This window comes from Schistocerca cancellata, chromosome 9, assembly GCF_023864275.1.
Source record: "Schistocerca cancellata isolate TAMUIC-IGC-003103 chromosome 9, iqSchCanc2.1, whole genome shotgun sequence".
NCBI classification, from domain to species: Eukaryota; Metazoa; Arthropoda; class Insecta; order Orthoptera; family Acrididae; genus Schistocerca; species Schistocerca cancellata.
The window spans coordinates 41,359,951-41,386,222 of NC_064634.1; the positions used below are offsets into that span (position 1 = coordinate 41,359,951).

The 26,272-nt window shown below is 46.1% G+C and overlaps 1 protein-coding gene across 1 annotated transcript; it reads right to left on the reverse strand.

Moving 5' to 3' along the window:
* LOC126100921 (translation initiation factor IF-2-like) lies at positions 1 to 25,247 on the reverse strand. Its single transcript, XM_049911588.1, has 3 exons — positions 25,100 to 25,247; positions 13,529 to 13,906; positions 1 to 422 (listed from the first exon to the last, which is right to left on the reverse strand). The coding sequence occupies exons 1-3, from the start codon at positions 25,109 to 25,111 to the stop codon at positions 150 to 152; spliced, it is 663 nt and encodes a 220-aa protein (XP_049767545.1). The 5' UTR covers positions 25,112 to 25,247; the 3' UTR covers positions 1 to 149.
* Between the last annotated feature and the right edge of the window lie 1,025 nt (positions 25,248 to 26,272).

A 26,272-nucleotide genomic window follows, 5' to 3' on the forward strand; every position in this document is an offset into this window, starting at 1 on the left:
CTTATGTGCTGTGTCACAGCAGCGTCTTTATTGAGCTTGCTTGAGAGAACGTTGGAGAAGGACAAAGTAACAGAAGAGTACAAAAAAGTCGAGAACGGTGGCCATTTCGTCATAGGTGGGGGCGACCGCGGCGGTCAGCGATGCGGCGGTCAGTAGTAGTAGGGGTAGGCTGCCGGCTGCACGTGGGGCTGGGCGGCGCCGAGCGGCGCCGAGTAGGAGTAGGAGTAGGAGGGCCACGGCGCGCCGGAGCCCCAGGAGCGCACGGCCGGCCGCAGCACGCCCGTGACGTCACGGCGCCGCCTGGAGGGCGCCGGCTCGGCGGCGGGGGCGGGCGCGGGGGCGTCGCCGGCGTCGGGGCTCTCGGCGGCGGCCTTGGCGGCGGCCAGCCACAGCGCCATGAAGCTCTCGCGGGCCTGCTTCACCTGCAGACCCAACCAGACACCACCGTCACCCTCCGCTCCGTACAGCTCAGGACGGGCGGCTTCAAGTTAAGTGAAACCTCCCCAGTAAAATGTGCAACATCTACCACCCTGAAGACATCGAGGTCTCGTCATTGCACGGACCCCACTAGACACTGTTTACAATGGGGAGCTCTTCTGGTCCCTGACTTCCAACACATGTACAACTGGACTGAACGGTAACAATGTCGCAATAAAATCCCGTTCAGTGCTTCAGAGTGAGTCAGGTATGCCGCAGGGGAGTGTCATAGGACCGTTGCTATTCACAATATACGTAAATGACCTTTTGGATGACATCGGAAGTTCACTGACGCTTTTTGCAGATGATGCAGTGGTGTATCGAGGGGTTGTAACAATGGAAAATTGTACTGAAATGCAGGAGGATCTGCAGCGAATTGACGCATGGTGCAGGGAATGGCAATTGAATCTCAATGTAGACAAGTGTAATGTGCTGCGAATACATAGAAAGACAGATCCCTTATCATTCAGCTACAGTATAGCAGGTCAGCAACTGGAAGCAGTTAATTCCATTAATTATCTGGGAGTACGCATTAGGAGTGATTTAAAATGGAATGATCATATAAAGTTGATCGTCGGTAAAGCAGATGCCAGACTGAGATTCATTGGAAGAATCCTAAGGAAACGGAATCCGAAAACAAAGGAACTAGGTTACAGTACGCTTGTTCGCCCACTGCTTGAATACTGCTCAGCAGTGTGGGATTCGTGCCAGATAGGGTTGATAGAAGAGATAGAGAAAATCAAACGGTGAGCAGCGCGCTTCGTTACTGGATCATTTAGTAATCACGAAACCGTTACGCAGATGATAGTAATCTCCAGTGGAAGACTCTGCAGGAGAGACGCTCAGTAGCTCGGTACGGGCTTTTGTTAAAGTTTCGAGAATATACCTTCACCCAAGAGTCAAGCAGTATATTGCTCCCTCCTACGTATATCTCGCGAAGAGACCATGAGGATAAAATCACAGAGATTAGAGCCCACACAGAAGCATACCGACAATCTTTCTTTCCACGAACAATACGAGACTGGAATAGAAGGGAGAACCAATAGAGGTACTCAGGGTATCCTTCGCCACATACCGTCAGGTGGCTTGCAGATTATGGATGTAGATGTAGATGTAGATTTGGATCATCTGGTCTCGGGGCGAGGAATTCTACATCTACATCTACTACAATTACATACATACTCTGCAATCCACCATACGGTGCGTGGCGGAGGGTGCCTCGTACCACAACTAGCATCTTCTCTCCCTGTTCTACTCCCAAACAGGACGAGAGAAAAATGAGGCATATAGCCTCTGTACGAGCCCTAATCTCTCTTATCTTATCTTTGTGATCTTTCCGCGAAATGTAAGTTGGCGGCAGTAAAATTGTACTGCAGTCAGCCTCAAATGCTGGTTTTCTAAATTTCCTCAGTAGCGATTCACGAAAAGAACGCCTCCTTTCCTCTATAGACTCCCACACGAGTTCCTGAAGCATTTCCGTAACACTCGCGTGATGATCAAACCTACCAGTAACAAATCTAGCAGCCCGCCTCTGAATTGCTTCTATGTCCTCCCTCAATCCTACCTGATAGGGATCCCAAACGCTCGAGCAGTACTCAAGAATAGGTCGTATTAGTGTGTTATAAGCGGTCTCCTTTACGGATGAACCACATTTTCCCAAAATCGACCAATGAACCGAAGACGACTATCCGCCTTCCCCACAACTGCCATTACATGCTTGTCCCACTTCATATCGCTCTGCAATGTTACGCCCAAATATTTAATCGACGTGACTGTGTCAAACGCTACACTACTAATGGAGTATTCAGACATTACGGGATTCTTTTTTTCTATTCATCAAAGGAAATACTCCCAATTTGTCGCCTGGTAAGACCAACTAGAGCAAAGTCATCCTCCTCTGTACAACCCAGGTAGAAAGCTTCAAAAATGAACACTGAGCATAAGTAGTCATGAGTAGTTTACTTAAGCAATATCTTATATAACATTATGTGATTGACTTATCATTTTAAATCATTCACTAATCGAGCAGTCGTTCGGCAACAGCTACAGTTAGCAAATAATGTTGCGAGAATGTAAAAGGTGAACGACCTGTGACGTAACTTGTTTATTGTCGAAGCGCCGTCAGAGATCCAGTGAGTTACTGACTTTGAAAACCGCGGCGCCAAAAACAGACGGAAGAAAACCACCTTTACACATTGAAACTTCCTGGCAGATTAAAACTGTGTGTCGGGCCGAGACTCGAACTCGGGACCTTTGCCTTTCGTGGGCAAGTGCTCTACCGGTTGAGCTACCCAAGCACGACTCATGCCCCGTCCTCACAGCTTTACTTCTACCATTACCTCGTCTCCTACCTTCCAAACTTTACAAAAGCTCTCCTGCGAACTTTGCAGAACTAGCACTCCTGAAAGAAAGGATACTGCGGAGACATGGCTTAGCCACAGCCTGAGGGATGTTTCCAGAATAAGATTTTCACTCTGCAGCGGAGTGTGCACTGATATGAAACTTCCTGGCACTTGCCCGCGAAAGACAAAGGCCTGGCACACAGTTTTAATCTGCCAGGAAGTTTCATATCAGCGCACACTCCGCTGCAGAGTGAAAATCTCATTCTAGAAACCTTTACACATTCTATTCATTGAGATATTCTCGATGAACAGTTACTCAGTTACTCTTTTTTTTTCTTCTCTTGTCTCTTGTAACTTGTGTCGGACACGCATGTCTTATTATTGTTAAAAATAATATTATTTTATTGTAAAGTAAAAGCGCAATACTAAAAGTGCAATACTGCATAGCAGTAGATTTATTGTGCGACGTGTATGTGAAAACGTCAAAGGAATTATTTTTATTACGAGAAGAGAAGTGCCAGTCAAAACGGCATCCATGTTAAATCCTTCATTGCAGTGTAAGTTCATCTATTAATTGCCATAAATTTAGAGTTAAATGGAACTAGTGAATGGACTATTTATTTAGTATAGAATTTATGTCTCACTCCTTCATGAAGTTATTTAATTTTCTTTATGTTTCTTCCAAATAGAGAGTTCACAGTCACGAATTCTTTCGTCGAGTTCGGACGGAAGTTGCATGCGGCGAAATATTTTCTCCGCGCTATATTCTACTGGTAAATGCATGATAAACTACGGTCCCTTAGGAAATTCATGTTGAACTATCCAAAAATAATTATATTTTGAATAGGCATTTACTCTCCTCTGCAATGCAACTTCCGACTGATCAGACGATCCAACAAGAAACAGCCGCACACGGTCGGCGTCCGCAAATATATTTCCACCGCTGATTATAGCTATATGTTACAGCACAAAAGTAAACATATTGTGATAATTAGCGACTACGAACGGGGACATTTATAACTGTATGTTTATGTATACGCATTACGTAAACATATCGTTATAATGTCCACAGTAAAATATTCATTACCTGCCTCCCCAAAGACAATGAGAATGCATTCCTGCATTTATTCCAAAGGAGACTAGTTGCGTTGGGCAGGTCACTGATCTACAGCATCTCGACACTTGTACAACTGGACCGAGCAGTAGCAGCAGCAGTGTCGCGACAAATCCTGTGCACAACACTCCTGATTCAGTCAATTACCTGGGTCACCTGCTCTCTAAACCAGGAATTCAGGAGGTATTCTTATACCCGCGCACCTTTCTGCAGCCGGCCACAGTGGCCGAGTGGTTCTAGGGGCTTCAGTCTAGAACCGCGCGACCACTACGGTCGCAGGTTCGAATCCTGCCTCGGGCATGGATGCGTGTGATGTCCTTAGGTTAGTTAGGTTTAAGTAGTTCTAAGTTCTAGGGGACTGATGACCATAGATGTTAAGTCGCATAGTGCTCAGAGCCATTTGAACCATTTTTTTGATTCAGTTGCTAAAGTGAGGGCTTCACCATGGGTTTACACTATACTTTGCTGTTACTGCTTATAGATGTAGCCTGGCGGCGGATGCACCAGCGTCTAAGGCTACATTAGCTCATTAGTCCAAGCGATCTATTTCTGTGGTGCCATAGTGCTTGAGACTCAGATTCAGTTATTCTGACGAATATTTTCGGTAGTTTCCTTTAATATCTAAGACGATTCCTTTAATGAAACTACATACTAGTCCATTTCTCCATACTTTTCCAAATGTGAAAAATTAAAGTTATATGTTTTATGATACACGAAAAAATGAACTAATGTGTAGACGGCTCTAAAAGTCTTCGTAACCACTGATCAGTTTATGCGCTATATATGGCATCGATATATGGCGTAGATAGTCGCTAATGCTTTCGTTTGTCCCATCAGACGGGCTTTAGTAGCCCGATTTCGACGGCTTGTTGAATCTCATCCATCAATTTTCCTTTTGATGCCTAGAGCATTCAGTGGCGGTGTTTGTATGACCATGCTTATCTCTTTACCTTGTGACACGTGACTAACAAAAGTTCATACGTGGGACGATGGTTTCTGCACATTTTAGCAAATAGATGCTAATGGATGCTGTGGCTGCTCACACAGGCTATTGTCCAAAATTCATGTGTCTGTTATTTAGGTGACTTCTACAATCTACTAGTAGTTGAACATCACAGCTAATTGTTTCGACCATACTGTCAACGTACGGTATTCACAGTAGATCAAAGTACAGTTCTGAATTGTCATATAGTATTAAATTATGTTTACGAAATTTTGGAATATGTAGGTAAATTGGTTGTAAACGTCCTGGCAAACAACAACCGCTATGTCTGCCTTTTACGGAAGAAGCGAAAGTACCGTTCGGTGTGCCTTACGGATGTGGAATATGGCCGTTGTAATCGTTGTTTACTTATGCAATTCGGTAGACAACATCAGTAGACTTACGAGGCTGTTAGCAGAGGATGCAGATGTATTCAGGAAAGTTACAATCTTATAAAATTTTTGCTAAATACAGGCAGAAGATGACCAGCGCTTGATGCAAAGACCGACAATTGACGCTCAACATAAAGAATTGTAAAACGAGTAAACAGACTAAAATACCTGTTACCGTTTGATTAGATGATTAGGTGAGGAGCAATTTAAGATGGTACTAAGATAAAAATCTAGTAGTAGGAAGACTGGTGCCAAACAAACATAATTCTGAGAAAGTGAAGTTCATCCACTAGGAAAATCACATTCAAAATCTTCAGTCAACTAATTCTTGAGTCAGTTTCGTTGGTCTGACACCCTCGCCATGTTGGATTAACAGAACTAGAGAAAGTCTAAAGAAAACTGCACAATTTGTCACATGTTTGTTTAATCATCTCGAGAGGGACGGAGTATCCTCGATATTTTCCAAAGGGAAACGCTGCAAGAAAACTTTGTTCATCGCTTAGAGCGACATTCCCAAAATTATGGGAGCCTACGTAACAAAATGAGTTTATTCCTGCAACACGTACCCTACGTACAATTTGAGAAATTCGATCGTACACAGAGGGGTATCGACAAACATTCTTCCCGTGAACCGGGCTCGAAAGGAAGATGGAAGTTGTTAAATAATTCTGGTGCACCCAGTAACTTGCGCCCTCCGCCATGTAACCCACAGTGGCTTACGGAGTACAAGCGTAGATGCACATGCAGATGGAGAGCTTAGAAACTGTGGTACGCATAAAGACATTGCCTGCTCTTAATCGGAAGCTCTCCTGGCGTCTGGACTCAGCGATGCAATCTCAATAAATCGCCTCGAAATTTCCTTTATTGCTTATTCCACGTGCGATTGTCTTTCACACTACACAGTATCCAACGAGATATTCTATTCGCTGGGGTGACAGTAGGACTAGCTCTTCAGTCCAGTATACACCTCTAAGTCATTTGCTCTTTATTGTATAATTCAGAAGCACTGCCATGATGACCCAATAACTCCAGGTAACCAATGTGTTCGACATGTTGGTTGACTGAAACTGACGCAGTGACAAGCTTCAGTGGAGCCATGCCTCCCCCAGTACATTCTACAGGGGCCAAAGAGCACGTGCAAGCCGTGGTGATCCAGGTACTCACAACACCACGAAATTACTTGACTATACTCCTTCAGGACTCTGTTTATTCCTCAAGACACGCTCTACAGCCCATCTAAGTTTGTCGAGATCGTTTTGTTACGCCTTGTTTAACTGTCACCCAACGAGTTTAATTTACAAGTTTTGTGCGGCTTACTAATAATTCCTCTCCTGTGTCAGCCTCTTCATCTCAGATCAGCGCTTGTACCAAACGTCATGAATCACTTCTTGTATATACGCCGGTCTCTGATTTCCACTATAGCGTACACACTCTACAGCTCCCACAAGTGCCATGGACGTTATTCTTTGACGTCTTAATCCATGCGTTGGCATTCTGTCCCTCTTCCTTGGCCGGCCAGGGTGGCCGAGCGGTTCTAGGCGCTTCAGTCTGGAACCGCGCGACTGCTACGGTCGCAGATTCGAATCCTGCCTCGGGCATGGATGTGTGTGCTGTCCTTAGGTTAGTTAGGTTTAAGTAGTTCTAAGTTCTAGGGGACTGATGACCTCAGAAGTTAAGTCCCATAGTGCTCAGAGCCGGTTTTGAACCTCTTCCTTGACAATGTTTTCTAGATGTTCTCTCGTCGTTTCTGCGAATAACCCACTCATTTCCCGTCTCATTAATCCATCTAATTTTCAACATCCTTCTACGCTGATCAGCCAGAACATTATGACCACCGACCTACTATCGATGTAAAACCGTCCAGGCGATAGCAGCGTCACCTGGCGAGGAATGACTGCTGGTCAGACACACGCACAGTGCATGTAGTATCAATGAGTGTGTTGTCCGAATGTATAATGGGGAAGGCGCGCGATCTATCTGACTTTCACCAAAGGCACACTGTGATGGCCCAGAGAGTCGGCACGAGCATTTCGGAAACTGCAGGACTTGTCGGATGTTCGAGTTGTGCTGTGCTGAGTGTCTTCAGCATGTGGCGAAACCTCGTGGGTTTGGGTGACCACCCCTCGTTACAGATGCCCATCGTCGTAGGCTGAGCAGACTCGTCAAACAGGACAGGCGGCCAATTGTGGTGGAACTAACATCATACTTTCATGCTGAATAGAGTACAAGTGGGTCTGAGCACACAGTACACCCAACACTCCTAACGATGGGCCCCCACAGACGACGACCAATGCATGGGCCAATGTTAGCACCATGACATCGGCAACTACGGCCGAAATGGGCACGTGACCGTCGGCACTGGACGTTGGCGTAGTGGTGATCTTTGCATGGTCTGTTGAATCCAGATACTTTCTTCGTCACGCCGATAGCAGGGCGCGAATCCGTCGTCTTCCAGGAGAACAGCTTCTTGACACCTGTACGGCGGGACAGAGACAGGTTGGTGGCGTCTCCACTGTACTCTGGAGAACATTCACGTGGGCATCCATGGATCCACTGGAGCTCGTGCAAGGCACCGTGACAGCCAAGGAGTATCGTACACTGGTTGCAGACCACGTAAACCCCTTCATCACGATCATGTTTCCCGACGGCAGTGGCATTTTTCATGGAGATAATACGCCATATCACAAGGTCAGGAGTATGATGGAGTGGTTCGAGAAACACAGTGGCATGTTCCAATTGATGTTCTGGCTCTCAAATCGCTCGATCTGAAGCCGATCGGACACATATGGAATGTAATTGAACGTGGCGCCAGAGCTCTTCGCTCTCCTCCCGGGAATTTATTAGAATTAGGTGACTTGTGTGCACAGATGTGGTGCGAACTGCCTCCAGCGACCTACCAAGGCATCATTGCTTCCATGCTACGATGCTTCGCCACTGTTACCTGTGCCAAAGGTAGCCATACCGGGTATAAGGTAGGTGGTCATAATCCTCTGGCTGGTCAGTGTATAGCATCACATCACAAACGCTTCGATTCGCCTATTTTCCAGTTTCCCACAGTCTATGTTTCACAACCATACAACTCTGTGCCCCAGACGTATGTTCTCAGAAATTTTGATACTGGAAGACTTCTTTTGGCCAGGAATGTCCTCTTTGCCACTGCTAGTCCGCTTTTTTGTATCCTCCTTGCTTCGTCAATCAAGTGTTATTTTGCTTCGAAGATGGCAGTTCCTTCACTTCGCCTACTTTGTATTACATAATTTTTATGTTAATTTTATTCCTAATCTCTACTTCTGCTGCTTCTCATTATTATAGTTTTGTCTTTATTCGTTTTACTCTCACTTCGTAGTCCGTATTCATTAAACTGTGCATTCCAGTCAACGGACCCTGTAATTCACCTTCACATTGACTGAGGATAGCAATGTCATCAGCGGATCTTATCATTCATATCCGTTCACTCTGAATTTTAACCTCATTCCTCGAACATTTTTTTTAGTTTTCGTCATTGTTTCCTCAATGTATATATTTATCAGTAGGGGTGGAAGACTAGATCCCTGTCTTACACTCTTTTTGATGTGAACACTTCGTTCTTGGTCTTCCATTCTTAACTACCTTTCGTGGTCCTTGTTGATATTGTACGGGGTGAGCACAGCGTATCATAACGCCCCTGAAATATAGACAAGCATACAACGCTGCAAACTTGTAATGCGTTGACTGTTATGACGAAGACGAACGAAACGTTGGCAATGTGAAAGACTGGTGGCCAATGCTAATTAGAAACACACAAATCTCTTCTTTGCATGTACAGCAGGTTTGTCAGTGTAGTCGATAAGGAGCTGGCTGTATGGACTAAAATAATTAGAAGTCGTTGATAAAAAATAATATATTGTACTTAACTGGTGGTACAGGAGTCTTCATAGTCAGGGGGAATACAATTACAGAGAGCTATAGAGGCATCACATAGGCTATCCTTTAACTAAGCGCCTTGTTAGAGGTTGCTTCCTATTAGCTGAGGGCTATACTACACTACTGGCCATTAAAATTGCTACAACAAGAAGAAATGCAGATGATAAACGAGTATTCATTGGACAAATATATTGTACTAGAATCGACATGTGATTACATTTTCACGCAATTTGGCTGCATAGATCCTGAGAAATCAGTACCCAGAACAACGACCTCTGGCCGTAATAACAGCCTTGATGCGCCTGGGCATTGAGTCAAACAGAGCTTGGATGGCGTGTACAGGTACAGCTGCCCATGCAGCTTCAACACGATACCACAGTTCATCAAGAGTGGTGACTGGCGTATTGTGACGAGCCAGTTGCTCGGCCACCATTGACCAGACGTTTTCAATTGGTGAGAGATCTGGAGAATGTGCTGGCCAGGGCAGCAGTCGAACATTTTCTGTATCCAGGAATACCCGTACAGGACCTGCAACATGCGGTCGTGCATTATCCTGCTGAAATGTAGGGTTTCGCGTGGATCAAATGAAAGGTAGAGCCACGGGTCGTAACACATCTGAAATGTAACGTCCTCTGTTCAAAGTGCCGTCAATGTGAACAAGAGGTGACTGAGACGTGTAACCAATGGCACCCCATACCATCACGCCGGGTGATACGCCAGTATGGCGGAGACGAATGTGCGTTCACCGCGATGTCGCCAAACACAGATGCGACCATCATGATGCCTTAAACAGAACCTGGATCAATCCGAAAAAATGACGTTTTGCCATTCGTGCACCCAGGTTCGTCGTTGAGTACACCATCGCAGGCGCTCCTGTCTGTGATGCAGCGTCAAGGGTAACCGCAGCCACGGTCTCCGAGCTGATAGTCCATGCTGCTGCAAACGTCGTCAAACTTTTCGTCAGATGGTTGTTGTCTTGCAAACGTCCCCATCTGTTGACTCAGGGATCGAGACGTGGCTGCACAATCCGTTACAACCATGCGGATAAGTTGCCTGTCATCTCGACTGCTAGTGATACGAGGCCGTTGGGATCCAGCACGGCGTTCCGTATTACCCTCTTGAACCCACCGATTCCATATTCTGCTAACAGTCACTGGATCTCGACCAACGCGAGCAGCAATGTCTCGATACAATAAACCGCAACCGCAATCGGCTACAAACCGTTCTTTATCAAAGTCGGAAACGTGATGGTACCCATTTCTCCTCCTTACACGAGGCATCACAACAACGTTTCACCAGGCAACGCCGGTCAACTGCTGTTTGTGTATGAGAAATCGGTTGGAAACTTTCCTCATGTCAGCACGTTGTAGGTGTCGCCACCGGCGCCAACCTTGTGTGAATGCTCTGAAAAGCTAATCATTTGCATATCACAGCATCTTCTTCCTGTCGGTTAAATTTCGCGTCTGTAGCACGTCATCATCGTGGTGTAGCAATTTTTATGGCCAGTAGTGTACTTTCCTACTTGACGCCCCGACCTAGCGTGGCCGAGCGCACGCTAGACTTGTTACAATCCGCGGAGCGGCGCTAGTCTCGACTCGTGGGTCTAGCGATACTAGTACGGACCGCGGTCAATAACTGCAACCCTTAACAAGTGTGGTATCGGACGTTGATATCACATTGATCTCATACTGTTGTCTTTTGCAGATTATGTAAAAAATGGCCGGTACCCGTGACTACACGACTAAGAGTGCATAACTGCGAGGATCTCGGCCCACGAAAGGCTGAGAACTGGGCAGTCGTTGGAAGAAGTCCATACGGACTTCTAGATGCGATTCGGCCGTAAGCCATCTCCAAAGAGAACACTCCTGCGGTGGGGAATAAAAGCTCTTTATTACTGGGCGTGTTAAGGATATACCGAAAGGTGTTCCGCCATCAGTTAGAAAGAAACAATGCACGACATCGCAAGATCTGTGGAAAATTCACCAGTGAAGTCAACACGGAAAAAGCTAGCGGAAAAGAGTGTGTCGAGGTCAGCTTCGCATAAAAATATGAAAGAGGACTTAAAGTTGTGGGCATATCAACCAATGTGTGTTCAGAGATTGTCAAACAATGATTTAAGACAAAGGAAGGATGCACATGATGATATCTATCAGGTCATGTACACAATTATGAAGCGTTGCAAAGTGATATTTAGCCATGACTGTGCCGTTTACGGGAGTTCCCTGTTATGTAACGTCGTCTTTTGGTCAAGAGAATCCATATTTTTCTGAGAAGGTGGAGAATAACCCTCCCACGTTGGGTAAAGGGCTGGATTGGATACTAAATTTACGGTCTTCTTCTTTTTGTTTTAAGTTACCGTCAACCAACATCAATAATCAATATCTTCGGATGTTAGAGTAATAGTTCATACCCCTGTTGGAAGGCGAAGGAACCAGAGAGGACGCTAGTTTCAGCAAGTTTCTGCGCCTCCCCATTTAGCTATTTCAGTGCGGGGATTTGCGAATGAAGTTTTCGCAGAACGCTGGATTGACCGTGGGTGACTTGCAATACCAGCTCCAGCAGTCTGGACACGCAATCCCGATCTCACAACATGCGAAATTCGTTCTGGCGTTTTATTAAGAACATTACCACCCGCCAGGATAACTGAGAGCGCTAACGCGCTGCTTCCTAGACTCTGGTAGGCGCGCCGGCCCCGAATCGAAGATGCCCGGCGGATTAACGACGACGGCCGGTGTGCCGGCCAGCCTGGATGTGGTTTTTAGGCGGTTTTCCACTTCCTACTAGGTGAATACCGGGCTGGTCCCAACGCCCCGCCTCAGTTACACGACTCGCAGACATTTGAAATTCATTCACACTATTTCACGATTTACACTAGACGCAAACAGCTGGGGTACACTAATTCCATCCCGGGGGGGGGGGGGGGGGGTAAGGGATGGCGGCAGGAAGGGCATCCGGCCACCCCTTACAATTAACCATGCCAAATCCGTACTTAACCCAGCCGACCCTGCGCACACTGCGCGATAAAGGCAGTAGCAAAAGAAAGAAAGAAAGGATTAAGAACATTACTGCAGATAAACAGTATGAAACGGTTGATGACTTGAAGTAAGCTCTGAGGCTGGCATTGCACGAGATATTCCAGCGATGCTGCGAAAAATGTCGCACAGAACCTGGCGGTGATGGGGTGCAAACGGCTAAAGACACTACTTCTGTGTACCTGTTTTTGTTGGTAATATGTATTGGTCCTAAAGGTTGAATAATATGATGTTTAACATATACTCTAAGATAAAAAATATGACGCACCGCAAAGGGATTATCTGTATGGGACGGTAATCGGCCTGGAATCTCATTGACTAGAATAGAGCTGCTTTCAGGGATGAATCCCGTTTCTAATTGACGTGTCTGGAGACGCCCCGGAAAACAGTGGGATACCGACCTGAGTTCCGTGCACAATAAGGCCTGACAACCAGGGTTCAGGGGTGGCATATCTTTTTGTGTCAGGACCCCTTTGGTTGTCATACGCGGCACCCTTACAGCACACGTCGGTACTTCGAACATATTCTACGTCTAGTTTTGTAGCACTTCATGGCAGTTCCTCGTATTACATTTCGGCAAGATAATGCCCACGGTGAGAGTTTCTACTGTTCATCTTCGTGCTTGCCTAACGCTAACGTGGCCAGCAAGGTCGCCAGATCTTTCCCTAATTAAGAACATTTGGAGCATTATGGGCAGAGCCCTCCCTCCATGTGGGGATTTTGAGGATGTGACGCGCCGATTGGAGAGAACTCGGCACGATATCCCTCAGGACATCCAGCAACTCTGTTAATCAGTGCCAAGACGAATAACTGCTTGGATAAGGCCCAGAGGTTAATAACTTGCTCAATTTGAGACGCTCTTTCTCTTGAATAAATCACCCAATTTTTTTGAAATATTAGTCATTTCTTTGTCTTTACAAGTACTTTCTTTTTGAATTTAAAGGGGGAGACGTGACTTTATGCCCATCCTTATACTAGTCTTCCTCTATAACTCATATCTAGTTATAACAATCCCTCTGCAGGCAAAACTGAGTGACTGTTGCACAATAACCAGAGAAGAATTCCCATATACTGCACCGTCATTGGCCAAAGTAAAACCTCTCTTGATCGATAAATAGCAAATCAAGTCGCTACAGAAGCTAAATGGTGCGATAAGTAAACTTAGCTACAGGAAAGGTAAACATGTGACAATATGCCTCAAGTGCTAACTGCAACGCTGTATAAACTGAACTAACCATAACTTCAGTTATGACTTGATGACACGTCGTTCCTGGTCGTGGACTTACCTCAGGAGTCTCCTCGACCGGCTTGGGCGCGTCCACAGGCTGCAACTCAGGGACGGCGGGCGCTGCGGGGGCGACTGGAGCCAGCGACTTCTGCTCTGCGACGGGGGTGGGGGCGGCGGAGGCAGAGGCGGCAGGGGCGGCGCTCACCGCGACGGCTGCGGGGGCGTGGGAGACAGCGGGCACGTAGGAGTAGGGGTAGGGGTAGGACTGCAGGCCGCCGTAGGGCAGCAGCTGGCCCAGCCCCAGAGCGCCGTACGGGTAGAAGGGCAGCCCTGGCGCCTGCACGGGGGCCGCGCTGTAGGCCAGGTTCAGCGGCGACACGCCCGCCGGCAGGTACGCCGCGGAGGCGGCGCCGGCCAGAGCGAACAGTACCAGCACCTGCGCACAGTGGAAAACACCTGCTGCAAAACATCCAACGTGCAGTGCTGGGTGTCAAAATTGCATCAACATGAAGGCAGCATACAGCAAACGTCAAACTGATGTGAAGTGTAGTAACAGTTTAGATATACGAATGATTGCCATTTCAGGGCAGTTGCACGAAGTATATAGGAATAACGCCGTCTACATTGCGTAAGTAAGGAGAGATTACACTGCGAATTTCTCAGACAGTAATCCCATTTGAATGTTGGCGGTCTGCAAGAATATCATGTTATACCTCGTGCAGGAAAGAGAACGATCTACAAACACATTTTGGAAGGATAGTGTCATCTGGCGACAGCTCACCTTGATCGGGTCCCACGGCTACCATGCGAATATGGAATCAATTGGCTCAGGAGGGCAGTATTCAACGTCATGCGCAATCACCGTCACTGAGGGCCACACTCAGAGTTTTAGCAGCCCCGTGCGATTAGCGCTCGAGAGGAGAGACAAACTGTTCACTTTGCCATACAGGCCCGTACAACGACGTCGCTTACTCTGAGTCAAGAAATGGGCTTATTTTGCAGCAGACGAAGTGTCTACACTTACAGAGCAACGACATCTGCAGCACGAAAGGCTGTCAGTGCAGCAAACAGTGTTCCAGCTTCCATCAGTTCAGTTGCACAGAGACACACAGCGAGAGTAGGGAAACCAAACTGAGCACGCGAGTGGCCAGCGTCGAATTTTCAGATGAATCCCTGTTCTGGGTACAGCCTCACGATGGACGTACCCGTGTGTGGAGGCATCAAGCAGAAGAAATGTTCCCAGATTGTGTTCATCTTTGTTATACAGGCTCCTGTCGTGATGGTATTGGTTGCCAGAGGGTACACAATACGATCACCTCTAGCTCACATAGTCCGTAATTTTGACAACAGCCGCTACAGTTCTGACCTGTTAATGCCAATGCCTTTGCTCTTTCTTCCAGATCACGACGACGTTTTCTTTCAATAAGAAAACGCATGAGCGTATTTCGCTCGCACTGTACTGACTTACCCCGATACAGAGGGTGTTCGACTGTTGCTCTGGACAACATGTTCTCCATAAATCACCTCCGATGAAAACTTCTGGTTACGGGCTTCCGAGAGACCAGCACGCCACCACTGGTCAGCCACTATGACTGCTGAACGCGTTGGAACAGCTTTGAATGACGTACTCGCTCTGTGATTCAAGTTTGGTCTCACTCAGTGCCCAGCCGAGTTAGAACCACTGTTGCTGCCCGAGGTGACAGCTCTGTGTACCCTTTGTACCCCTAAATCCCTAATTTAATTATGCACTCTCCCTTTTCTTCTGTAAGTAAAATTATGTTTCTTTTCTTTGCTATCCATCCTTCTGTAACTATTTTAGTGTCCAGCAGTATGCTACACTGCATACTCCGTCGCTGCACCTTCCCAGTCACCTAGGCAGGATGAGTGTCGAAGACTCCCCAACTTCCTCACTCTACTCGGCGTCAGAAGGTGATTTAAACCATCAGTTTTGTAATGAGAGAGTTCTCTTGAGCAACACGTTACTTGGTGCAGGCGATTAAGCAAGGCGAAACACCGTTTTCCCACTACTTTCACCACCATTCTCGCACCAGGAAATGCAACTGCTTAAAGAATCTACACATATAATTAGGTGCCTGTTCCCACGGAGCGCTTTTGTCTAATAGAGCTCCAAGTCTACATATTGTTTAATCTTTATAGTATCCTTCATTTAACCTTAAGATAACGTCGCAATATCGCTACCGAAGAAATTAGTGTATCTGTACTACCCATTGTCTCTTTTGGCATACTGTAAAAAAACCGGTAGGGGGGAAAAAGAGGAACTGCCCCAGACTGAAATTAAATACTCTTCATTTTGTTATATGATTATCGATTTCGAGGCTTCTAGCCCCATCATCAGTTGTATTTGATACATATACGTCGAATCGGTGTGTAATATGTTCATCTTAGACGCGTGTCTTTTTGATATCGTCCTTCAATAAAGTACACTGTCAATCTAGGGACCCCCAGCGCCAACCACAAAGCACCACCCCAAACGGCTGGTTTGCAGACCAGATGAAGAGAATTTAATTACAGACTGACGGAAATTTTTTCTTTGACAATCAGACCACTGCGTCTCCCATAGTCTCACCACCTCTGGTGGAATACTCTAACAAAAGATCTGTCTTATAGAGTTATTAAGATATGTTATCGTGACTTTTAATCAGATGTGCTGTGCCCATATTTACACCAAGTTTTACTATCATCAGATGTAATAATGTTCTGAATGCGTGTTAAGTATACCAAATACGAGGGTTGTCCAGAAAGTAAGTTCCGATCGGTCACTAAATGGAAACCACAGAGAAAATCAGAAACATTTTATTTGCAAGAGTCAGCTACACTTTCCAGACACTTCTCTACATAGTTGTCGCTCCGACTCATGCATTTGTCGGAGGGTTATACCAAATTTCCAACACCATCGTAATAGAAGGCAACCGCCTGTGCTTTCCGATAATTCTCTACGCTGGTCTACAGCGCGTAGCCTGCGCGCAAGTGTTGTCTTCACATCCAGCGTTTCATGTGAACAGAGATGATACTCAGGACGAGTCAATTAGGGCTGTGTTGTGGGTGATCGAACACTTCCCATTGAAAAGGCTGCAGGAGCGTCTTCACTGCCCCTGCAGAGTGCGGCTGAGAATTGCCAAGAAGAAGGAAGTGCGTGGCAGTTGTGTCAGGTGGGCTGCATTCATTAAGGCGAAGTCTCTCAGCGGGCCCTCCTACTTGGCGGGAGACGTCGTTGTTCTAGGCACCTTTACTCGCTCACAGTGCGCTCACAACTGAAAAGAGAGTCTTGATGCTATCGACGGTCATACTAGAGACACTACCCGACACATCTGTGCAAACCTTCATTGGGTTTTCACTGTGGTGTCCATTTCGCGACCGATCGGAACTTGCTTTCTGGACAACCCTTGTAGAATACAAAATTAATATGAATTCTCATTCCGCAAAGTGGCAAACATTCGTTTAATTCCCACACCGTATGCCTATTCTGTTCGTTTACACATACTCCTTACACAGGCTGCGAACACAAGAGTCAAGAGACAGATGTTTTGTTTGAAGGAAGGAATGAGGTTTCGTTATAATAATTGACCTGCTGGTTACAAGACTGAAGCAGCCCGCCACACATAGCACACCAGAAAACAGTACCAGGTCTCCATTCCGGTGCTCCATGTATCAGCAGACAAAGAAACTCGTCTATACAAAAAGCGCAAGGAAGGTCAGATAGCTCAAATGTCAGTATTATTAGTCTCTTTCGAATGCCCGACGACACTGTATCGAAGCCAATACTCATTTCCAGTCATTCTTTGTTTTCATGTTTGGCGTTACTGGCAAAATGCTTGTTCTGAGGCACGAGCACTGTTCAGGAAATTGCTGGAAGACTTTTCGAACTAGCAAACGAAAGATTTACCTTTAGGAAAACCAAATCTAGGCTTCAGACTGAGGACTGTTACATAATAATTCATTAGTACAACTCCATCCTCCACGTGACAAGTGCAAGAACTATAAGAATGTAAAACATTTCCTCCTCCAATTGCTACCCATACTTTCGCTGAAAGTGCATTTAAGATGTGAGGTTGCTTCTAATTATCTTTTTCCGATGATCTTGACTGAATTTATTTGAAAATTCTCTAGTAACATTCACATACCGAGCTGACCGTGCTCACAGGATTTTGCTTCATTTTGGCATTAGGTTTACGCAGTTTGTCCCGTATATTGGCGTCATTATTACAGCTTATTTAGCAGGTAGACCTTAATAAAGGTCTTTGTTAGGCGTTATGGGTCGACACCGTCAAGGTGGTCCTTTTTATAGTTTATCTCCCTCAGTGGCATTCATGTCTCACTATGAAACTGCCTAACGCTAATTTTCTACTCAGAGGTAGAGCAGTACCCATGACCAGGGTGCATTTGTGGCCTCGGACAATGAGTATGAAGACCAGGTCAAATTAATGTTTGCGGTAAGCTCCCAACAAGGAACGCTTCTCACTCCATATAATCGCTGACATACTAAAATACTGCATTAAGAAATTTAAAAATACTAAGTAGTAGAAAGTCAGTGAAACATCACGGTAGAACAGTTTCAAAGGGAAATTTGAATGGAAGTGAGAAAGATAAACCAGAGGAAATTTGCGATCCCTATTTAGATTTTCCGCACGTTCCCTTGTCTCACTTGAGGTATGTTGTTTTATCGAAGTACCAGGTTATTCCGTTGCTCATTGTCGTCCATTCCGAACTTGTTTTTGTATTCTGATAACCTGGACGTCGAGAGGACTTGAAGTGAGATGGTTTTCAGATGAGTCTGTTGTAATTTTAGTGCTACAAAAGTGTGACGAAATGATGGAAGAATTGCAGAAGGTCAAAGATTCGTGCAGTTACTGCATCGCTTTGGTCATGGCATCACTATAACCTCATTCGAGCGTACTTTTCTACGTAGTAAACGACGAAAACTTACAGGCATTTGTATGTGTCGCTACATTCATAAACTCACACAAATGCCCGCCACGTTGCTATCCTATAACGTGTAAACATTGCGTGTGGTTGATAATATAGTGCTGCTACTGTCTTGAATATATTGCGCGTTCTTGGGAAAAAAGAAATGATACACTATGATGTAAACAAACATCCTAATTTACAATTGTGCAATACACACTGACACAAACCCAACGAATTATTAAAACATAATTGTGTACGAAGTAGGTGGTCAACTCACGATAATACTACTCTGTTACTACGCTGTATAGAAAGCTTCATAGTTAAAAGTATTTTGCGGATATTGAAGGATACCAGCTTTACCGTATAAATATGAATTAGGCAGCCGCCTTGGGGTCTAAAGTTTAGCGGGCGTTAAACTGCAAGCATAAATCTATTAAATTTCAGAAAATTAGCGTTTTTCTCGGTTTACATTATTAGAGTTTAGATTCTTGATCAGTATAACACAGAAGCGTTACTTCTATGTGTGAGGAAGAACCCACCACCGACACTGACGCATTCGGAATCGCAGCGGTTCAAATCCCCACCCAGTCATATAGATTCACGTTTTCTGTGGTTTCCACACATAGCTTAAGGTCAATGTCTGCATTTAAAAGGGGACCAGCCTCCCCAATTCGAGCTTTTGCTCCGCCTCTAATGACTTCGTCGTCGACTGAACGTTAAACCTTTATCTTCCTTCATTCATTACGTAATCCTATTCGCTACTAATAACTAGAACTTTGCCAAAGTTCTAGATATACACGGTGTCCCAGAAATGTTGCGACAAACTTTGCGGGGTTGTAGAGGGTATCTTAAAGAGCAAATAGAGTACAGGAACCGCTGTCTGTAAATGTCATCCAGCAACACTACAGACCGTCGAAGTTATAAGCGCCGGATCCTTACACAAGGCCTCCCCTTCGGCAGTAAACGTGACTTCGTACGCTGAAGGACTGTAGGCGGAACGTCAGGCAATGTTGTTTCTTATTCAGTGCCCGCGACTGATTGCCACGACCGAGAGTGGAGAAGATGTAGCTAGCTGCAGGCCTTGTCTCCCATGAATGCAGTGCTCTGTTGCCTCCGTGGATGACGGTTTCAGACAGGGGTTTCCACTCGCAGATCATTTTCTCCTGTACATCGGAAAACATAGGAAATTGTAGAATATTCCAGAAGAAAAATAAACTACGGATGGAAATATGTGTGAGCAACCGTCATCTACCATCGTATTCATAGGTTACAAAGCCTTACTATGGGTCAACTAGCACCATCTTCTCCACTGGCGATCGTGGCAATCAGCTGCGATCGCCGAATAACAAACAACAATGGGAGACTGCGATGCGTCAGCTTACATAGTCACGTTTGTTGCTGAAGGGGTGGCCAAGTCTGTAGCGTCATCGGACGACGTTTCTAGACAAAGGTTCTTAAACTCGTTTCGTTCCTCAAGACTCCCTCTACAACCCCTAGAAGTTTGTCAGAACATTTCTAGGACATCCTGTATATTAAATGTACACTACTGGACATTAAAATTGCTACACCACGAAGATGACGTGCTACAGACGCGAAATTTAACGGACAGGAAGAACATGCTGTGATATGCAAATGATTAGCTTTCCAGAACATTCACACAAGGTTGGCGCCCGTGGCGACACCTACAACGTGCTGACATGAGGAAAGTTTCCAACCAATTTCTCATACACAAACAGCAGTTGCCGTCGTTGCCTGATGAAAGGTTGTTATGATGCCTCGTGTAAGGAGCACAAATGCGTACCATCACGTTTCCGACTTTGATAAAGGTCGAATTGTAGCCTATCGCGATTCCGATTTATCGTATCGCGACATTGCTGTTCACGTTGGTCGAGATCCAATGACTGTTAGCAGAATATACAATCGGTGGGTTCAGGAGGGTAATACGGAACGCCGTGCTCGATCCCAACGGCCTCGTATCACTAGCAGTCGAGATGACAGGCATCTTATCCGCATGGCTATAACGGATCGTGCAGCCACGTCTCGATCCCTGAGTCAACAAATGGGGACGTTTGCAAGATAACAACCATCTGCACGATCAGTTCGACGACGTTTGTAGCAGCATGGACTATCACCTCGGAGACCATGGATGTGGTTACCCTTGACGCTGCATCACAGGCAGGAGCGCCTGCGATGGTGTACTCAACGACGAACCTGGGTACAAGAATGGAAAAACGTCATTTTTTCGGATGAATCCAGGTTGTGTTTACAGCATCGTGATGGTCGCATCCGTGTTTGGCGACATCGTGGTGAACGCACATTGGAAGCGTGTATTCGTCATCGCCATACTGGCATATCACCCGGCGTGATGGTATGGGGTGCCATTGGTTACACGTCTCGGTCATATCTTGTTCGCATTGACGGCGCTTTGAACAGTGGACGTTACATTTCAGATGTGTTACGACCGTTTCTCTACCCTTCATTCGATCCCTGCGAAACCGCACATTTCAGCAGGATAACGCACGATCGCATGTTGCAGGTCTTGTACGGGTCTTTCTGGATACAGAAAATGTTCGACTGCTGCCCTGGCCAGCACATTCTCCAGACCTCTTACCAATTGAAATCGTCTGGTCAATGGTGACCGAGCAACTGGCTCGTCACAATACGCCAGTCACTAACCTTGATGAACTGTGGTATCGTGTCGAAGCTGCATGGGCAGCTGTACCTGTACACGCCATCCGAGCTCTGTTTGACTCAATGCCCAGGCGTATCAAGGCTGTTATTACGGCCAGAGGTGGTTGTTCTGGGTACTGATTTCTCAGGATCTATGCACCGAAATTGCGTGAAAATGAAATCACATGTCAGTTCTAGTATAATATATCTTTCCAATGAATAGCCGTTTATCATCTGCATTTCTTCTTGGCGTAGCAATTTTAATGGCCCGTAGTGTATTTCAAGGTCATTTACACCAGTAGTGTACAATATACACGTTAAGAGTACTCTTGTTTCTCTATATCTACATCTTCGCGTATACTATGTAAAACACCGTAAAATGCATGCCATAGGATTCTTCTCTACCACTTACTGTAGTTTCTTCCTGTTCCACTCTATTGTGGAGCCAGGGAAGAATGGTTGCTTAAACCTGCCGCTGTGTGAGCAGTAACGAGTATAATTTCGTTTTTGTGGCCCTGTGGGACTGACATCAAGAGTGCTGAAGTAGAATTCTAGATTTTTCAGTTGAATGTGGTTTTCGAAGGTTCAAATGTAGCTTTTCCCGGGATGTTCACGTGCATCTTTAAATGTGTTCCAACTCAGGTTTTTCAGCGCTTCCGCGATGACCAACCAAGGATCAGACAAAGCTGTGACCATTCGTTCTGGCGTTCTTTGTATAAAATCAACATGCTCTGTCAGTCCTATATGATATGGATCACACACTCGAGCAATACTCTAGGAAGGATCGCAGAAGTGTTCTGTAAGCAATCTCCTTTGTAAACTGATTGCATTGAGTATGCGTACGGAACGATTTGAAGTGGAATGATCACATAAAATTAATTGTTAGTAAGGCGGGTGCCAGGTTGAGATTCATTGGGAGAGTCCTTAAAAAATGTAGTCCATCAACAAAGGAGGTGGCTTACAAAGCACTCGTTCGACCTATACTTGAGTATTGCTCATCAGTGTGGGATCCGTACCAGGTCGGGTTGACAGAGGAGATAGAGAAGATCCAAAGAAGAGCGGCGCGTTTCGTCACAGGGTTATTTGGTAAGCGTGATAGCGTTACGGAGATTATCAAACTCAAGTGGCAGACTCTGCAAGAGAGGCGCTCTGCATCGTTGTATAGCTTGCTATCCAGGTTTCGATAGGGTGCGATTCTGGATGAGGTATCGAATATATTGCTGCCCCCTACTTATACCTCCCGAGGAGATCACGAATGTAAAATTAGAGAGATTCGAGTGCGCACGGAGGCTTTCTGGCACTCGTTCTTCCCGCGAACCATACGCGACTGGAACAGGAAAGGGAGGTAATGACAGTGGCACGTAAAGTGCATATAGATGTAGATGTAGATGTATCCTGCCAATGAACCGAAGTCTGACGCCTGCTTGAGCTACGACTGCGCCTATGAGACCACCATATACCTGCAAATTGTTCCATCCAGATATTTGTATGAACTGACTGATTCTAGTTATGAGTCATTGCTAGGATATACTTTTCTGCAATTTATAAAGCGTATAATTTTTCATTTCTGAAAATTTAAACTAGTTTATCAATCTGGATAAAATAATTTGGGGTATTAAATCGCGTCATTATGAAATATTGAAACAATTGAAATGCTGACGCTTCGACCGACTTTCCCGCGGCTTTCTCCAGGGCAACCAACTGCTGGATTCTGGTGACGGTTTTCCCCCGTATACATGCATTCCAGAATGCGACGTCAGTAGCCACTTTACAACCGAAATAAGACAATATACACGGGAAGATTATCACCAAAATCCAGCATTTAGTTGCACTGATGGGGACCGCTGCAAAGTCGGTCGACACATAGGCATTTTAGTTATTTCAGTGTTTCATAATGACGCGGCCTTATACCCAAAATGATTTTATTCAAGCTGACTCTGGCCATGGAAGGCTACGAACTTATGTAAGTTGCCAATCTTTACATCATTTTGATATCTTATCGAGTTCTAACAGAATATTTTACAGTTTTTTTTTTTACGTCTAAGCGTTTACTTTCGTTTATATGTCTAAATCTGTTCAGTTAGTACAATTAGTCGCTAGTTGTTTCATATTTTGACATGAACCAATCTCTCTTGTGAATTGCACCGCATCGAAATATGTGTACTCCTAAAACTTTTGCAGCTTTGAGAGGCTGCTCTAAGGATCTACATCGCTTAAGTAGAATTAGGGGGCCCTTGATATTTGAAACGACAGTTTGCCATCGCTCTAGTTCTTGGAGTCTGGACAATAATGATAGAATTTATACAGGATCCATATATATGGTTCAAATGGCTCTGAGCACTATGGGACTCAACTGCTGTGGTCATAAGTCCCCTAGAACTTAGAACTACTTAAACCTAACTAACCTAAGGACAGCACACAACACCCAGCCATCACGAGGCAGAGAAAATCCCTGACCCCGCCGGGAATCGAACCCGGGAACCCGGGCATGGGAAGCGAGAACGCTACCGCACGACCACGAGATGCGGGCCCATATATATGCCTTTCCACTGTTGATGCTACAACAGAATTTAACACTCTGTCGTTTGATACAAACACAGGATACGTAATTCTATTCTTTGCGTGACTGCGGTTTTGCGGTTAATATTCCTGAACAGCTTCTAAGAGTCAACAGCACCAATGTAAGGTTTTCGATAGAAAGGTAATTAACACAGTCTAGATATCGGCAATTGTTCAGTACATCTCGAGATCAACTCTACTGACACAGGGACACCTTTGCAGTACTAGACATCCATAATGCGTGAACTGCCTTTACCACATAGTATGCTAAATATAGGGTGCTGCTTGGACTTGATGTGCATTATAATATCAGATAGCGTCTAACGCCAAACATTTTGGTGATGTTTGTCCGATGGATTAGTAGAACGGCTTTAGTTTTATTTCCATCCCTTATATTTTTTTCTGTAATCGTTTACTTATGTAAAGTTATTGGCATTGTAACTGTAAATACAGCGAGTACATGATTGTTACTTATTCTGAATAGTACACGCTCATGAACTGCTGAAATTGACCACAGGGTGGACTTGTGACAACAAAAAATCAAGAGGAGACAAAAACTTGAAACGCCTGAAGAAAGGCCTAGAAACAAACTATCAGCCTAACATAGTTGAAAGGCTGAAAACTAAAATCTTGCAGTAACAAAACATTTAGTTGGAATGGCAAAAAATAGTATTCCACGCACTTCAATTGAACTGTACAAAATCATGTACCACGCTATTACCACTAGGAAAAAAGCACTCCGTCTTCAGGGCACAAGTGGCCCATCGGGACCATCCGACCGCCGTGTCATCCTCAAGTGAGGATGCGGATAGGAGGGGCGTGTGGTCAGCACACCGCTCTCCCAGTCGTTAAGATGGTTTTCTTTGACCGGAGCCGCTACTATTCAGTCGAGTAGCTCCTCAATTGGCATCACGAGGCTGAGTGCACCCAGAAAAATGGCAACAGCGCATGGCAGCCTGGATGGTCACCCATCCAAGTGTCGGCCACGCCCGACAGCGCTTAACATCGGTGATCTCACGGAAACCGGTGTATCCACTGCGGCAAGGCCGTTGCCATTACCACTAGAAAGGCCTAGTTAAAGTAACTGGCCGGCCGCTGTGGCCGAACGGTTCTAGGCGCTTCAGGCTGGAACCGGGCGACTGCTACGGTCGCAGGTTCGAATCCTGCCTCGGGCATGGATGTGTGTGTTGTCCTTAGGTTAGTTAGGTTTAAGTAGTTCTAAGTTCGAGGGGACTGATGACCTCAGATGTTAAGTCCCATAGTGCTCAGAGCCATTTGAACCATTTTTTAAAATAGCTTGTGATGATGTACGCTTGCACATATCGACTGAGTGGCAAGTAGTTTTTTCGGCAGGAGCGCAGAGAGGCAAACTGTAGGTGCAGTACGTGTTCTAGGAAGTCTGTGACTGATGGAGCCCCCAAGTTTAGAAATCACTCTGAAACCACCAAAATCTCAAGTGCGCCCTCATACTCACGAGGAACTTCATGGCGTCTCTGCAGCGGTCTCGAACGGCAGGTGGGCTGTCGTATCGTGGTCTGACGCCCTCCACGGCTGCTGAGACCCTTTATATACACACATCGTCGTACCCCGCGGTCGCGTACGCGCCCGCACGCACTGCCGTCCAATCAGTCGGGCAAAAATTAATTTTCTCCTTTTTCCGCACGCGCGGGTCGAAAAGTAAAGCAAAAGGGAAGGGGAAACCAGAAGCCGCGTGGAGCCGGCGCGAACGGGGGGCGCGCCTTTGTCGGCGAAGACGATCTCATGCATATTAACCGGGACGCCAGACGCACCGCTTCTTCGCGTCACAATCTGAGCGTTCCTCAAGGTCCCCCTCCCCTCTTACTCCTACCGTAGATAGGCTCTCATATTCCACGCATAACCGCTGAAATATTGTCGCTTACCGGTCGGGACTGGCGCGCTCCCGCCGTTGGACGCAGCGACCGGTCGAGCCTGTGGGTGGGGGCGGGGGGGGGGGGGGGGGAACTAGAGCGCGGATCGTCTGATGAGTTTGGGGGCGGGGAAGGTGAAGGAGAGGCGGGCAGGCAGACTGGAGTGATCGACTGACAGATTTATGGCCGCGTTCGCGAAATCCGATGCGCGGCTCCGTCCCCAGCTGGACGGTCCGGCGACAGCGCACAGTGGGCGAGGCACGCGCAGGGCCGGACAACTGGCGACCCTGACAGGGTCCTGCGACCTGCGGTCTCGTTCCAGAGGAGTCCCGAGGTCAGCCGCAGGCCTGCGCACACGGCAGGAACGAGCCGCCCGACCTGCTGTGCGTTTCCCTGAAGAGCCAACTGCGACTCCATTCTGGAAATTATGGTACACAAATCAAGATCCGTAGCCAAAGACAAGTCACACCGATACCCGAGAAAGGAAATACTAGTAATCAGCTGCATTACAGACCTATATCAAATGGTTCAAACGACTCTGAGCACTATGGAACTCAACTTCTGAGGTCATCAGTCCCCTAGAACTTAGAACTACTTAAACCTAATAATCTAAGCATATCACACATATCCATGCCCGAGGCAGGATTCGAACCTGCGACCGTAGCGGTCTCGCGGTTCCAGACTGTAGCGCCTAGAACCACACGGCCACTCCGGCCGGCCGACCTATACCACTAACGACGATTTGCAGTAGAATTTTG